This window comes from Falco peregrinus, chromosome 6, assembly GCF_023634155.1.
Source record: "Falco peregrinus isolate bFalPer1 chromosome 6, bFalPer1.pri, whole genome shotgun sequence".
Taxonomy (NCBI): domain Eukaryota; kingdom Metazoa; phylum Chordata; class Aves; order Falconiformes; family Falconidae; genus Falco; species Falco peregrinus.
In genome coordinates, this window is record NC_073726.1 from 17,592,461 (window position 1) to 17,608,670 (window position 16,210).

The 16,210-nt window shown below is 38.5% G+C and overlaps 1 protein-coding gene across 2 annotated transcripts in view; it reads left to right on the top strand.

Moving 5' to 3' along the window:
- Positions 1 to 16,210, top strand: part of RELN (reelin) — a 298,010-nt gene that overhangs the window by 193,988 nt on the left and 87,812 nt on the right. For both annotated transcript variants that reach the window (XM_055807624.1, XM_055807623.1), the window contains exons 17-21: positions 2,425 to 2,491; positions 3,438 to 3,671; positions 4,264 to 4,425; positions 8,712 to 8,948; positions 14,786 to 14,978. In XM_055807624.1, coding sequence (XP_055663599.1) covers positions 2,425 to 2,491; positions 3,438 to 3,671; positions 4,264 to 4,425; positions 8,712 to 8,948; positions 14,786 to 14,978 — 893 coding nt within the window. The remainder of the gene's footprint in view (positions 1 to 2,424; positions 2,492 to 3,437; positions 3,672 to 4,263; positions 4,426 to 8,711; positions 8,949 to 14,785; positions 14,979 to 16,210) is intronic.

Here is a 16,210-nt window from a genome sequence, read left to right on the forward strand (position 1 = left end):
TGCTACCAAAAGACTGACAAAACTTTTACATTGTTCACAGTATCTTCAGGGGGGGAAGTACCATCTGTTTCAGGGAACTGTTCTTCCTTTTGGAAATTATTTTTCATTTACCTGTTCTTTAAACAGATGTGAAGAACTGGGAGAAGCCTATACTGACTCATATAATTATAAAACTTAGTGCAGAGGATAACCAGGGCCAGTCTTGAAAGGAAATATTTTAACGCACAGAAAAAGTATTTGGCAACACAGGATAAAATAGATACAATGTATGGAATGCAGAAATAAGCATGATTGAAAAAGCTAACTATGAGAAGATGCAAGTTTTTTTAGCATGCGCATTAGCCCTGAATGATATGGAACTAACTACATCCAAAATTTGTTTCGTTAGATGTGTGAGGTATGCAATTTAAACATTTATGGTGATGTACAATAGCCCGTGAAATTTTGTAATGATTCCCGGTAAGGTTTGATAGGGAGCCTGGGAATGGCACACAGTTTCATTTTGCAAAATTCTTAAAATAGATTAATGCCTACTTTTGAAAAGAAAATCCTTGAAGCTGATAAGGCAGTGCCACAAATGAAAGTTTTTCATGGAAAGTAATGAAAATTATTCTCTTAATCATATGACTGGGAATTAGCATCATCTTAACATTCTGGATAGCCTATTAATGCTTGTCTTTAGAGATAATGATATGCATCAAAAAGAAAATAAAATGAAGGGAAAACTGAGGTATGTAAACTAGATGTCTGTGAGTATCTGCAAAAATTAGTTCCAAATTCTTTACAACAGGACAAAACAACAAGATTCTGAAAATCAATTGGCAATTCATCTGTCTGCTCCACCCTTACTTGCAGAACAAAATACAATTCCATCAAAGGATGCTGCATGCTCCAGTGTGTGCCATCCCAAAAGAAGTTTTACCAACTATCTGCCTAAAAAGCGCCCATTCCAAAATGCATTTGAGGTGTAGAACCATGATACGGGAATAAGGTCTTAAAGATGAACATGTTTCTGAGGTTCTGCATGCCTCTTTGTTAGATACTAGTGCAACTGAAGCTTTACACCTTATTGTAGGAAAAGCCTTATAAATATTGTCAAGCCACTCAAATTCTTGAAGAGAGGAAGATTTTCAAGGATTCAGCACTCTGACTTTTAGCTTCACAACTGTTTCTTATGTGAATTAAGTTTTAAATGAAATCTGGAAGCCGGCCATCTTTTAGAAACACTGGAAAACTGCCAATTTCCATAAAGCTTTTTTCATTTTGAACGACAACATTACGTCTTTAACCCTTCTACTTTTACCACCCCCTCAAAAAGACCTCAAAAGACACAAATAAATCAAACAGAACAGAATTTTTGCACCCTGAAAAGTGAGAAAATCTAGAAATCACATGAAATCTGATGGGGAGTTAGTTACAGGGAGTAACTAACAGGGATTTAAAGTGCATCTGCCAGGGGGTACTGACACACTGCTATGATGGGCAGCATCATAAATCTAGGAGAGGGAATAAGTGCAGCTTGTTATAAATGATTTCAAATTGGTGGCTATTTGGCTGACATTCCAAAAGTCACAGTGTGAGTGGATAACTCCAAGTAATAGGCATTCTTCAACAGAAAAGATGACGCTATTCATGGTTAAGGCCTGTTTATCATATTGTATTGAAAAAACATTGCCTGTAAGTTACCACTTTGGGCTACACGCAGCTTAATGCATTTGGTCTATAGCCAGATCAATGCTTTTCTTTATAGTAGTGCAGAGATACAGATTGTACTGAGATTTACTCATCTTTCCATTCTTCATATTTATCACAAAGTATCAACACTGTCGATTCGGAGTCATTGGAGGAAGGTGAAGTAAAAGAATAAAACAAGTCTGGAGTATTTTTGAGCACATATTATATGGAGGTTTATTCCATTTGAAAGAGTCAGTGAAAGTGTATGATATTGCATAGTTACTTAAGATATATCAGGGCAGGTTTTAATTCCAGTAAGTCCTGTGAATAACTATGTGGATTTCAGTGAAAGAAGCAGTGGCACATTTTTAAAATCTGCAAGACTGCTATTGGAATGTACTAATATAGGTATTGGATTACATCTCCAAAATAAGATGAAGAAAAGGGAAGGCAAGAAAATGGTCAATGCATAGCAAATCATCTGATCTCATTCACAGTCTTAGAAAAATCAGGTAAATTAATTAAAACATCACTCAGGCCACACATAGACATTACCCATTAAATAATAAATTATCCATGGCTATCCTTGATACAGTCAAACACATTTTATCCTTTTGTAGACCTCTTGCAGCTAGTGGGATTAAGATAAATACAGTAACTGTATGAGCAGGTCTGTATACTTTCTTGTATTCATTATATTCTGTTTATCACATAACACACGTTCGTTTAACTGGTTTCTTTTCTCTGCAGTTTATATTGGTCCATCTTGCCTCAAATTCTGCTCAGGGCGAGGACAGTGTACGAGAAATGGCTGCAAGTAAGAGTTATAATTCAGTACTTGTATTCAATTTCTGTCACATAGTTCACTTGATGATCTGAAAGTTGAAGTGATTTTCATTTCAGCCCTTGCTTTTTTGAGATGACTAAATATAAAACTAGCATAGCCTCCAGAATGCGTAAAGCTCACTGGAGAGCTAAAGATCAATCTTCCTAAACAGCAGCATATTTAACTATTTTTTTATAATTTTCTTTTGGGAGAGAGTCTAACTTTCAGTTCAACTTAAAATGTGCTACAGACCACACCGAAATGTCAGCGATGCATGCTTTATACTGGTTTTAGAGGTGATTTGGGACTGGATCACTTTCATATTAAATTTTGGGAAAGAATCACAATTTTCATAGTTCTAATATCCCATAGCCTAACAGATCTCAAGGACAGAAGGTCAGCACTCCACTTTTTTTCTGAAAACTTGGCTTGTTAAAAGGGTTTCAGCCTAAAAAATAAAGCTATTTACTCAAAACCTGTAAGCCCATTCAAAACGTTGCTGTACTATTTTTAGTTATTAACAGCAGCGTGACCCACAGCGTGTTCTGTTCTGTTACTCAATTTCTTGTAATCACATCTGACACACTACAGATAAAATCAAATTAATCATCTTATATATGAACAACTGTAAATTATGTCGGCAGTATTTTTGTTCCAAAAATGAATAAAAATATTTCTGTATTGAGTGTTATCTGTAGATTGGTGGAGTGTTCATAACTATGATTTTTCAAAATTGGAAAAGTAAGCACTAGCTAAAAGGACACCACTGGCTATGCAATACCTAAATAGAGTTTAAAGAGGTTCTTGGTCCTTAGATTTCAGAGGGACTTGGTAGGCATCTTCACTTCATGGACAAGTGCAGACACTGTTGGTTTGCCAACCAGCCACAGGAGAAGACAAGTCATTAATTGTGCTGTTCAACCTTCCTCACCTGCAGGTGCGACCCTGGCTTTTCAGGGCCGGCGTGTGAGATGGCATCGCAAACCTTTCCCGTCTTCGTCTCGGAGAGCTTCACCAGCTCCCGCCTTTCCTCCTACCACAGTTTTTACTCCATCCGGGGGGCTGAGGTCAGCTTCGGCTGCGGTGTCCTGGCCAGCGGCAAGGCCCTGGTCTTCAACAAGGATGGGAGGCGCCAGCTCATCACCGCCTTCCTTGACAGCTCCCAGTCCAGGTGAGAGGGAAGGAGCAGTAATATGAGGCAAAGAATTTGGGGTACCCCTCCCCTTCCAGCTACAACCTTGTGTATTATTAAGCCCATTGTTTTAGCAGGAAGAAAAGTTTTTAAAAACCATCTAGTTCCATATTTTCATGGTGATTTCATAGCCTTGCCTTTTTTCCTCCTGCTTTGTAAACAACAGAGCCCAAAACAGACTGGAGGGAAGTTATTGTACAGCTCGGATGGAAAATATGAAATGTTAATATCAAACCTGAGTGTCAAAGCCAAGTGCTAATTAATTATTTATAAGGTTGTGTTTATTTGACATCTTGTGGCAGCTGATTAGATCCATTCACTATGTCTCCCTCCCCTTCAGTGCCTAATAAATAATTAAATGCTGTAATGATTGGCATTTTTTAACTATATGTGCCACATTGCATTACTTGACAGTAAAAACAAATCATGTGTACAAAACCCCATAACTGATATTTATCAAAATTTGTCTGGATTGAGAAGATCTGAAAACAACCCGGTTAGGAAAAAAAAGCCAAAAACCAAACCACTATGCAAACGGTACCCTATAAATACTTGTGTAATTCTGATTCAGGTTCCTGCAGTTCACACTGCGCCTGGGCAGCAAGTCAGTGCTGAGTACCTGCAAGGCACCCGACCAGCCCGGGGAAGGAGTGCTGCTGCACTACTCCTACGACAATGGGATTACTTGGAAACTACTGGAACACTATTCTTACCTCAACTACCATGAGCCAAGGTACGTACATAAACATTACAAAGAGTGTTATCTACATGCAGGTAATGCTGGTAGTGGCAGTCTATGTCAATGTGGAGAGTAAGTACATCTGCCCATACACCCCAGTGTGGGGGTGAGTGCAGTGAAAAACTTTTACTGCACCCTGAAAGTTACTGCTTTGCCTTAAAATTTTGCAGCTGTTTTGGGCACTTCCCATTTTTGCCTGCTTCTGTAAAAATGAATGTATGGATTTAATGGCATTTAAGTCTTGGGTGATGTGACAGAAGAAGCTGAGGCAGTGCGGGATGAGGGATAGAAATGTACTTGTGGGAAACAGAGGCGTGCCTCTTCCCATGGAAGCAGCCAATTGTAAAGAAAAATTAACATAAATTATTTGTAGCTTTGAAGCCGTAGACACCTTCACTACACCATCCTCTGGGATTAGGAGTTTGCAGTCAGTGCAGGAAAGCTGGGATCTCATTGTGAGGGTCTCTCCAGGTCAGCTGGCAAGTTGTGCCTGCTCCCACTGTGACTGTGCCCATGCCTGTGGGTCGGACTCGGTGCCCTGAGAGAACCTGCTGGTGACTGTGCCTGGGAATTGTACAAGTCACAAAGAAACTGAACAAAAAGCTCATCTCATCTAGCAGCGCTTATGTTTGGTGACAGATTTGAGAGGAAAGTATCTGATGTATTTGGAAAGATGGTGTTGTTTACAGCTACATTTGTGAGACCATCCGCCAATTTTAATAAAGCATTACAAAATCAGGACTCTTCATGAGCACACCTGTACTGCAAGCCCAGGACAATCTGGGCTGGGTCTCTGCAAACCCACTCAAACCTAGAAGCATCTATCTTCATGGGGTACTGCAGCAGAACCAATAAATCCCAATGAAAGGAAATGCTCTTCAAGGGAGCACACGAGAGGCAGAGCCAGCGATGGCATTGCAGGTCCCATCCCAGCAGGTCCATTCCTGCCACAGGGCAGCTTTGCACTGTGCATTGCCCTGTGTCCTCTTCTCTACCCCTCCACCCAGTTCCAGGATAATGCCTGAGCCAGCCTTAGGGTGGGACTGTAGGTAGGCTGCAAGTCACTTCAACTACGTACAACTTTCATTATTTATATTTATCCAGATCAGATCAATGTACTGAAAAAAATATTAGATTTCCTCACCTTGTTAATAACTCAGTACAAAATTACAATATACAAAATGTGATTAAGAATATTTAAATGGAATAAAAAAATTGTAACGTTAAATATATTTCCTGGGAGCTATAAGAAATACTCAAAAATCTGAAAGGAATGACTGTATTTGGTAGAAGTATATCACAGTAGACTTTAATTTCTGAAGTTTTAAATGTTTCCAAAGGAAAGATCCTATGTACTGGAACACTCATAAGCCTTCTTCAGAATTCCCTTTCCCATCCTTTATTATAGTCACATATATATTTTATATGCCCCTGTTTCTAATTCTTGCATTCAAGATTACAGCTCTAGGAATTATATTTCCCTAAAGGTTTTTAATATATAGCACTATGAAATTTTTATAACAAAAAGGAAAATACACATTCTGGTGACTGATTTTAATGAAGTTTAAGATATAAATGTAGTAAATTCTATTGATGTCAGAGACTTCTTTTGCTTTTGAGATTAAGTATGAAACACAATTTCTGTTGTTCTGACAGAGCAAAGAGCTAAGCACAACATACACAAGTTAGAAAGGTTTTGCCATGGGATATCTGTAGTCCATTCTGGGTAGATGTAAAAATGACAGACATACAAACCTGAAGATAATGCTGGCAATAATTATGATGAAGAACATGAAGAAAGCTTTACCTTTTCATATTATGTTGTCTGAAGATATCAGCGTTTTTGGTAACATAGATGGACTGCTGCAAAGTTTGGCAATCAATCTGTATCCAGAAATTTAATTAATCTTCAGTCATACAAAAAATAATTACACATTTAATGTTCTGCTGAAAAGGTGCATTTAATCTGCTAACATTTGACAGCTGCATTTTTCTTCTGAGCAGAACAGCGGTGGCTTTTCAACATTAGGTATGCGCATAGCTTGAAAGAATGAGATCAGAGCAAAGGTCTCCCAGCTGGTTTTTAAGAAATCTAATGGTAGCTGGTAATGTTAGTAGGAACACTTTTCTTCTCTGCAGCAGAAAAGTCATTAGCAAGAATCCCCCTCCCTCTCCATCTATCTCAAACAAATCAAAGCCAGACAGGAGAAGCTGTTATAACTGGAGATGTAGTCAGGTTCTGCATACTAACATATGTGCCATATATGGTGGTTTCTGCCAATGTTTTTAAATTGTGTTTGCTTAATCCCCTGGGATAAGAAATTTATTTTAGCATGTGTTAAATATTTTAACATCGAATAGGTGTATCAGTGGTGTATGTCATGATTTAGGATTTTCTGTAAATTACTGTCAGTAAGAATTAGAGTCCACGTGGGCAAGCTTATGAGAGTTAAGAGTGAAAAGGAATATTCAGGCATTAAAAACAGCCACCAGCAGAGAAATATTCCCAGGATTATAACAGAGCATTAGCTCACACAAGTGCCAAGTGCTTCACAGCGTATGCTGCAGACAACGCTCCTTCTAGCCAGGGTACTGGCTTTCCTCAGGTTCACCCTGCTGAACCGTGGAAGACAAAATTATCAGTTCCTTTAGCATCAGATTTAGAGTCATTTGTGCTTTTAAAAATTATCTCAAGAAGTTGTAGGGTTGCTGCTTATTAGGGAGCCCTTGGAAGAAAGAAAGTCCTTGTTGCTTATTCACATACCAGAGAGTAATGGCGCTTGGTCTTTCTCCTAGAAGGGTATGATGTTTGAGCATGTTTATTTGAGCAGCAAAAGAAATGTATACACCATACATATAGTGTGTGCACTGCTGGTCCCTTGCCATGGGGACGCAGCAGCCATCACCTCTGGCTGTCCCTTGTCCCTGCCTTCTCCAGCCTACAAGTGGCCAAAGGCAGCTCCCAGGAATGCTAGCCAGGACTTTTTGAGTGCTCTCCACCTCTTCAGCTGAGCTGTTTGATTTTTTCTTGCTAATGGGTTAATGTATTCTTCTTTAAAATCAGTGTGACACTAGGCAATGCTATTGTAAATTTACTCTTTGCAAGGACAGTTTAGCAAGTCATTTTTAAGAGTATGCTTTTGCACTGAGTGCCACAGACACAAGACTGTTTCACATGTGCAGAACAAAATATTACAACAGACAGCTTGGAAAGCCTTAAATCTGGAAAAAAACTTGGTGGTAAAGTACAAAATTATGTTTCCAGTTTCTCTGATTTGTCATTTTATCCACATTTCCTCTAAGAGAGAAAGAAAAATAATCAGCTATATGATGAGCTTGCCAAAACCTCTTTTGACAGCAAGTAATTGTACACTGCCGGAGACGAATGTCCCTGTTGCCAGTCTGTTTCCCAGCTCACGTGCGTTGTGTGGGGCACCATGGTCCTAGTGATTTATGGAGCTTTCAAGAAAGTGTCGTTGCTGTGGCAATTAATGCATGCTCCCTGCTGCTGAGTACCATAATTGCTCCTGGAAATTAGATATTACTCTTAATTTTCTTTGCAGTTTGTCAATTATACTTATGTTGACATAGCTGCCATGACAAATCAGGTGACCTTGCATACCAGGAGAAGCACCTAGGACTCACCTCCAGTTGTATCTCCATGTAACTACAGAAGAAAAGAGTCTGCCATACAAGACTACACATAATCACATTGTCTGACAAGACGAACCTTTTCCACTTGAACATGGCAATTTACAGGGGTGGGTTCTTCTAGGACAGGAGCAGCACAGGCATGACATCAGTGCTGTGCAGAAACAAGCACAGACATTATTAGGAAGATGCGTGTCTTCATATCAGAATAAAATCTACTGAGTCTCAGAAAATGGAGCTGGAATTCACAAGTTCTTGTCAACTGATCATCCCTTTGCCAGTCTAAGCAATTGAACTTCAAATGGAGGGCATTCAGTTTTCTTCTGGCAAGGAAGAGCACCTTCACATTTACAGAGCACCCCACACTAGCAGCAAAATTTACAAAATTGGTGGAAACTATTTGTGGCTTTTGCACATGAATGTCTTTCAATTTCATTGACAACCAAGAGAACTAACAATTCCTCTGTCCCTGGTAGAAGCTATACCAGTAGATGCTAAGGTAATTCAGCTGAGGCTGAATTTAACCCACGATTTTTAGGGTCAGTGAGAAAAAATAACTATAAAATACATCCCTGTAGAATTCTGACAAACAGCAAGAATTTCAATAATAATTTTCCTGTGTTTTCCAGAATAATTTCAGTGGAGCTGCCTGAAGATGCAAGACAGATTGGCATTCAGTTCAGATGGTGGCAACCGTATCACTCTTCTCAAGGTGAAGATGTGTGGGCGATCGATGAAATTATCATGACCTCTGTGCTTTTCAATAGCATCAGCCTGGACTTCACCAACCTAGTTGAAGTCACACAGTCTCTGGGATTCTACCTGGGAAATGTTCAGCCCTACTGTGGACATGACTGGACTCTTTGGTGAGAAAAATTTGTTCCTTTCTATTCTACTTTTGTATTCTTTGTCTATTCATCCGGCTAAGAATCAAGTGATTCCTGCAGATGAATCCTTCTGTCAGTTATTCAGAAAAATTGTGTCTCATCCTCACATTATGGACAAAAATACAGTTGCTAATCTAATTGCAATTAGCAGTAAGTTTTTATATGCCATTGCACAGAAATTTTTGTTAGATGGGAATGTTGAATGTAGCATTCTTTCCCCACAAAATACTTGAATAATATCCTAATGGAAACAATTAGAAAATTTTCATAGTCTTCACTTAAAATGCAGTCAGGCTAATACGAGTATACAGGTTATGAAATAATCTGTTATGTACAGACTCTGAATATTTTGTAAGTAATGTTCAGATCTGTGTACATAGCCGTTAGCTTACACTCCAAAAGTAAAGGCAGCAGAATGCTGGTAGAATGACAATAGTTATTTGTAGCAATTTTGTCTGGTATTATCCATTTTGTCATTTATACTGTGATCAGCATTATGACAAATTGCAATTATGCCTAAAATGTGCAGTGTATTTAGAAACGAAAGCAAGAAAATATCACCTGCCCCGCCCCCTCCCCCCCCCCAAAAAAGGCAAGAAATTAAAAAGAAGTGAAAACCAAAGTAAAATAAAACTGTTAGGATTGTGTAAAAATAAGTAAATTAGTAAATTAGTAGAATTAGTAAAACGTTAACCTAATTCACAAAAATTAAATTCTGGAGTATGTAAGTGTAACATTTAGAATTAATACAAGGGAAGCTCAATTTAATCTCTATGTTTTGATTAAAACCAAATAACAGTTTCATGCTAGTCTGATCAACATATAAACCCAGTATGGCTTTAATTGGCATAGATATATTTATTTGGAGAAAGTACAATCACAGTAATTATAGAAAGCCTCAAGAAAATACAAATAATTTTAGCATCCCCATGGACACTCAGAGAAACACTGTTGGAATTTTATTAGCAAGTATCCCTGAACAATCTGATTTGACTTTCTGATCATCTGTCAAACTAAAAGGAGTTGGCTTAGCAGTAGGAACAACACTGGATGTGTTCTAGCGGTGATAATGAGGCAGTAGAAGCACCATTAACCACTTTAATAAGGACAAGGAAGATACTCGCTGCTCATTAAAATGAAACAACATGTTAGGGCTCAAACTGTTTGCATCTTCTTCATCAAAGAGCTGGAATGAAAGCCCTTTAATGACATTGTTTTCCCTCTGTTCTTGTAAGACCAGCTTATCATGGGGAAGGGGGTAGGTTATTTAAGATAGCAGAGGTTCCTCTGCTTTCCTCCTATGACTCTAAATCAGAATCAATATAATAAACACTAAGCTAAATTCTCCATCACATATATTGGCTAGGATTTGTAGTGCTCAGTCATAGTGGAAATGCTGAACTTCCCATGCATCAACTAAAGAATCAAATCCTTTGCAGTATTTCCTTACTATTTATGTATAAGTATTTTTCATTATCACTGGAAGACATGAACTCTATCCTTCATTGACCTTGTTTCTCTCAAGGGAAATTTTTAAACTTACACAAAGTCTGTACAAATGGCTGCTACTTAAATTAATTATTGTTGGCTTTTCCCAGCTGTGAGTCCATTTGGTTCTCGTTTTCTAACTCATGTCTTGCTATGAGCAGAATTTGCAGTAGCACTGACACCACCCTCTTGAGAAAAGTCTGACAACTGCTTTTTCATTAGTAGAACTATGGGAAATGTGCTATAAATCATTTTACAGGGTGTCATCCCCAGGCCCATTTTCAGTGAATTGCCTTTAATTGTCTGTTAGGCCTCTGCTTTTGCTTCAGAATCAGTAAATCTGAAATACTTATCCTTTAAAATTTGGGAGAACTGAGGGTGTTTTATTTTCGTTGAAGAGGGAAGTTGTTCTTTTCAATAGCTGGCTTCATTTAGAAAGGAAGGGTTTATTGATATACGTATGTTTTGAGCAAACATGATTATTGAGTGTTTTATAATGTTCCATATCTGGAACAGTCACTTTATTCAATTGTAATCATCAACATTTGGTTTCAGATTGGTCTTTAGACTATTACAGCAAAGTATTTATTAAAGAAAGGATTCCAGAACACTTTGGAAATTAAATGTTTGATGATGTCTGTTAATTCATCACTTCTATAAGATGCTCATACACAGGCAAGGTTTTGACCCAAATGCCTATGAAGTGTTGCATTTAAGTATCGGTAAGGATGCTAATAACACTTCTTCTGTGGTTTTTTTTTTTTTTAATATTCATCTGGACACAAATAAAATAGCTTTATATAAATAAACTGTCTCAGTCAGATGACAACATTATGATTTAACTCAATGTAATGAACAATAGAGTGTCCCACTGTCCCTGGAGCAGCCTGAGGGAAGACCGTAAATCTGGCTCATAACGAACTATCATTATGGAGCAATGTAATATAGCTGCCCTACATCAGCTTGATATCTTACCTGTTTTATAACATGTTTTGTATTTTAGATTAATTAGTACTCTGTAACATGCAGGAAGTTTATTTCGGGTAATTGACTTAATTAAAATATATGAATATGTTTAGGAATTATTTAGCCAAGTAGATGTGATGTGATGTGAAAAGACATAAACATCTCCTGCTTTTGATGGAAGCAAAGTTGGGGCTGCTGTGAGCATTTGACCATCACGTCAATATTCTCGGTCAATGCAGCTTTACAAAACTAGCTGCATCCAATGTGGCTTTTCAGTATTCCTGAAAGTAGCGGCCTTGAAACATGGTAACTCTGGGGATCCCAGAGCAGTTTGGAACAGCACAGACTGGCTGACATTGGCTGTGATATCATTCCCAGAAGTACCAATTAGTTGGCAGTGCTTGGAGGGAGAGCAATTGTTCTGAGGGCACCTATGGGTATTGTGTTCCTGCGCCTCCACAGGTCTAATTATGTACACACCAGAAACCAACTCACAGCTACATACTTATACAAAAATGTAGCCTCTGCATTCTCATTTCTGAAGATTTTTTAGTTAATTATTGTTACGCCAGGGACGTTACTCTGCTTTTTACAAAATCTGGAAACGTAATGCAGCTGCGTGACTCCCAGAACAAAGGAAATATTTGGTATTCCAGCAGAAGAGCATGCCCCTAACCACAGACACGGGAGAGCTGGAGAGTGAGGAAGTGGCAAGTAAGGTGGAGCCCCCACCTTTAATGTTACCCTTGTTCAGCTGGAGGCAATTTATGGATGATAAAGGACTTTGTGAACCCGTAATGTGATTTCCTCCCCTTAAAAGAGTTTCTTATGGAGTATCACAGATTGTCTTCATCTCATCACTACCTTCCTTTTACACATTTCTTTAATATCCATTTTAAAGAGCTGTTTTGCCTTTAAAACAGTGCTTATTTAATGTATTGTATAATTTCCAGTGGCTAAGTTATTAAATAATATCCAGTGGGTAAGTTATTAAATGAAAATTAATACTAAACTTAAATTGTTTTACTCATCACCTGAATGCCACCTGTAAAAAAGATGACAGTTTAAGGTTTTTTTCCCTAGTTTTACACCTGTGATATTGAATAGAGGGAATTTTTGGGGAGGCAAAGAGAAAAAAGGAAATATTTACTTCTTTGCACCTATACGGAATATCGGTCCTTCACTTGTCTTCCATCACTTTGGGGAAGACAGCTTCTGGGCAGATAATTCATCAAACTGTTTAGTTTCAATTCCTTTATTCTGTTCAGATGAGCTTTAGGTAACTGTGATGTGTTGTGAGCAGGTTTATGTGTGCAATGCCAGATCATTTTCCAAAGCATTGCTGCCTATAACTTTCAGCTGATTACACTGCACATAGGTGACTGATACCTGGAGAGCCTGGTTGTAATGGCACAGATTTCCCAAGAGAGTTTTGGTAAAACTTTGTTTTCCCACATCAGCCATGAAATTTCAAACTGCATTGTAGAAATTAAAATTTTGTCAGTCCAAGTCAGCTTTAACTTCTAAATTTGCAGGTTTTTGTCATTTTGAAAAGTATAAAATAAATTTTGAAAGAAAAATAAGTTCAGGCATTATCCAAACAAATTCTTCTGAGGTGCATTCAGGTCTACCAATGAAGCCACAAACCATGAGTTGCCAGCTGGACCGCGGATGAATGGACATTATACCCTCTGCTCAACATCAAATTATCCTTCCCATTGAGAACAAAAACACTGACAACATTCACTGAAAGAGCAAACAGTTGTGATACAGTTTTCCAAGGTGACTTACTGCCTTCTGGTCCAATTGTCCATGACAGTGCCCCAGCAGTGCAGGGAATGTCCATCCACAGTTGGTTTGTGGTGCTGATTGACATAGACTGGTTAGTTTCATATGATGCCATGAACTGGATCATCGTTTAGGAAATAAAGTTGCAGAGAGCAAGGTTAGCGAGCAAAAAGGAGCCCAGATCTTAACTGCCAAGTAAGAGCACTTTGATAATGGTAAAACTAATGCCAGCTTTCAGTAATTTCTTCTAGAACTTTAAGGTAACATGTTGACATTTATGGCTTAGCTTAACTGCACCCTCTGGAAGGGACACTATAGAAAAGAGTGTGGGTCAGTGAATTAATTTAAAAGAGTGCTAAGTAACGCTGACTTGTATTCCTAGTCTTTATGCTGACTTCGTCATGACCTTGAACTTTACAGGGGTAGAAGCTAATATATTTTATTGTATGGTATTGAAAGATCAGGGTTTCTTATTTAAGATGATAAACTGTAACTTACTCGACCATAAGGGCAACCTTGAACTAGATTATTCCCGTCATCAGTGTACTGAATGTACCTTTTTATTTTTGCATGATAATTTGCAGTTGTTTTCTGTAAAAAGATGCAATCCCTATCCTAAATTGTTCACATTTAAAAACAGTTTTAGAAAATGTTTTAGCTGAAAGGACTACAATACTTCTGAAGACACTAACTAAACATCTCAAACTAAGAAGGAGGCGATTTTTATTCTGTGTGAAATTTCTTAAAAACGTTCTGATTTGAAGGCTAGTGTGCAGGATTCAAAACGTAGTTGTTCTTACTTCCTTCTTATACCTCTCTTGCATTTGTTGGTTTGGGGTTGGTTTTTTTTCCTTTTCAAGAGTGCATAGAAGAAAAAACTGCATTTAAATTGAAATAACCCTATAATTTAAAACTATATGTTGTGTTACCATGTATGTGATAACTGGGTACCTTGTACCGTATGCAAGGCTTGGTTTGTTCCAAACATTACTACTGACAAAATTATCTTCTCCAGTCTACTGGATAATATAACTCTTGTATCAGTGTATCTTGCAGAAAAGAAGCTGAATATAGGCAATATTAATCCCAAAACATAGTCAAGTCAATGAATGCATTGCATATAGAATCACTTGAAAATCAGTGGAATGAAAAGCCAATCAAATACGAATATTTTAAACTAAATGCAGCGTATCTTTACTGTCCAGTGTTTGAATGAAACTACAGCTGTTACTGTGACACGACCTTAGGCAACGGACACTCCTGGGGAATTAACTTTATGTTGTTTTTTCTGTACATTATCCATTGCTTGATCCTAATGTGATCCTTAATACAAAGAGCATATAGTAAGAACTAACAGAATAATTCAGTGTTTCACACTCTGGGATACATCAAGGCCTCTCTGGTAATTTGCAGAAGGTACCAACAGAAAGATGCTTCTGTGCATGGTCTCATCCCATGTGCCAATCTACAGAACAAAGAAAGAAGCAGCACTGCGTTTAACCCAGAACCATTCTTAATGTTCCCTTCTGAAATATTTTGGAGATGGATCCTGATTCTCTCCTTACATCTCTCAGTTTTACAGGAGATTCAAAGTTAGCTTCTAGCATGCGCTACGTGGAGACCCAGTCTATGCAGATCGGAGCTTCATATATGATACAGTTCAACTTGGTGATGGGCTGCGGTCAGGCATTTACTCCTCATATGGACAACCAGGTGAAACTGGACTACTCCACCAACCATGGCCTCACGTGGCACCTTGTTCAGGAGGTGAGGCTGGCAGCGAGGACCTTTGTCTTCCATAAACTCTGCTTATACAAAGATCATCAGAGATACACGTGTGGCATTGAACAAAGGGAGATGTTTCCCTCATTCCCCTTTCTATAAAGAAATTCTCAGTTGAAGTCAGTCAAAATTACCAATAGAAGTATTTAAACTGTTCTGTTCTTCATGATATTTGGAAGAAAGGTATCTGAGAACCTTAAACACAAAACTGACAGAAACGAACCAAGCCTGAGAAAAGAACTGGGGCACACTTAGACAGAGCTACAGAGTAATGGCTGAGATCTTTCCTGTGCTACTGTTTTGGGTTGGGTTTTTTTTTCAAAGCAAAATGCATCTACTGTTTCCTGGAATTTAAATGGATAGAAATTCTTTCTACCCTTGTGTGCAGCCATTTCATAAATGGAAAGCACATTCCTTCGGGGGATTGTAATATAGAGCCTTTCATCTCCCCTCCCTGGTTCAAACACAGTCCAGGGCCGTAATGACCAGCTCTTTCCCCGTCTCTGCTAGAAGTGCAAATAGCAGTGTTAGCTGCTATTCCCCCGTGTGGCTCAGCTCTGCCTCAGCACAAATGTGAATAGCACATTTGGCCATAACTTGTGCTTTTGTTTTCCCTCTTAGATGTCAAGCTGGACTTTCCGTGGCCTCAGGGTGAACTAACCAAGGTCCTTGGGCTGCCTCCGAGCAGATTCAGAGGGTGTCAGGGAATCTGTCCTAGTGCCTTTTCACTGTATGCTCTGTAGGTTCAGAGAGGGATTTGAATGTCCAGTCCCAAATCTTCTATGAGCAATGAAAGCATTGTCCTGTTACCGTTTGCCACGTTGTGTTTCACCACGTTTACTTTGGTGGGCAGAGCAGGGAACTTTTAAATTTTGCAAATCGAAGTAATGCTTTCTTACCTTAAACAGAATTCAGAGGAAAGCTATAAATACTGTATTTCAAACATTGTTCATGTCCTTTATACCTAGCAGGCATCATCATGGTGTCCAAGAATAGTTCCTAGTGGTGGGTGTTTGGGGTTTGTCCTTGCCACCAATGGAAGATTAGTTGCCTTCAGATTTTAGTGCTCCTTTTCTCTCTCAGTGGAGCTGAGTTCAGAGAGAAGAACTTGCAGCCAAATAATTTTTCTCACACCACCCGTGTCGCTGTGATAAAAGAGTAATGGAGAAGGCTATTTGTAGTATATTTCAAGGACGTAATCTGGCAAATACACAAAA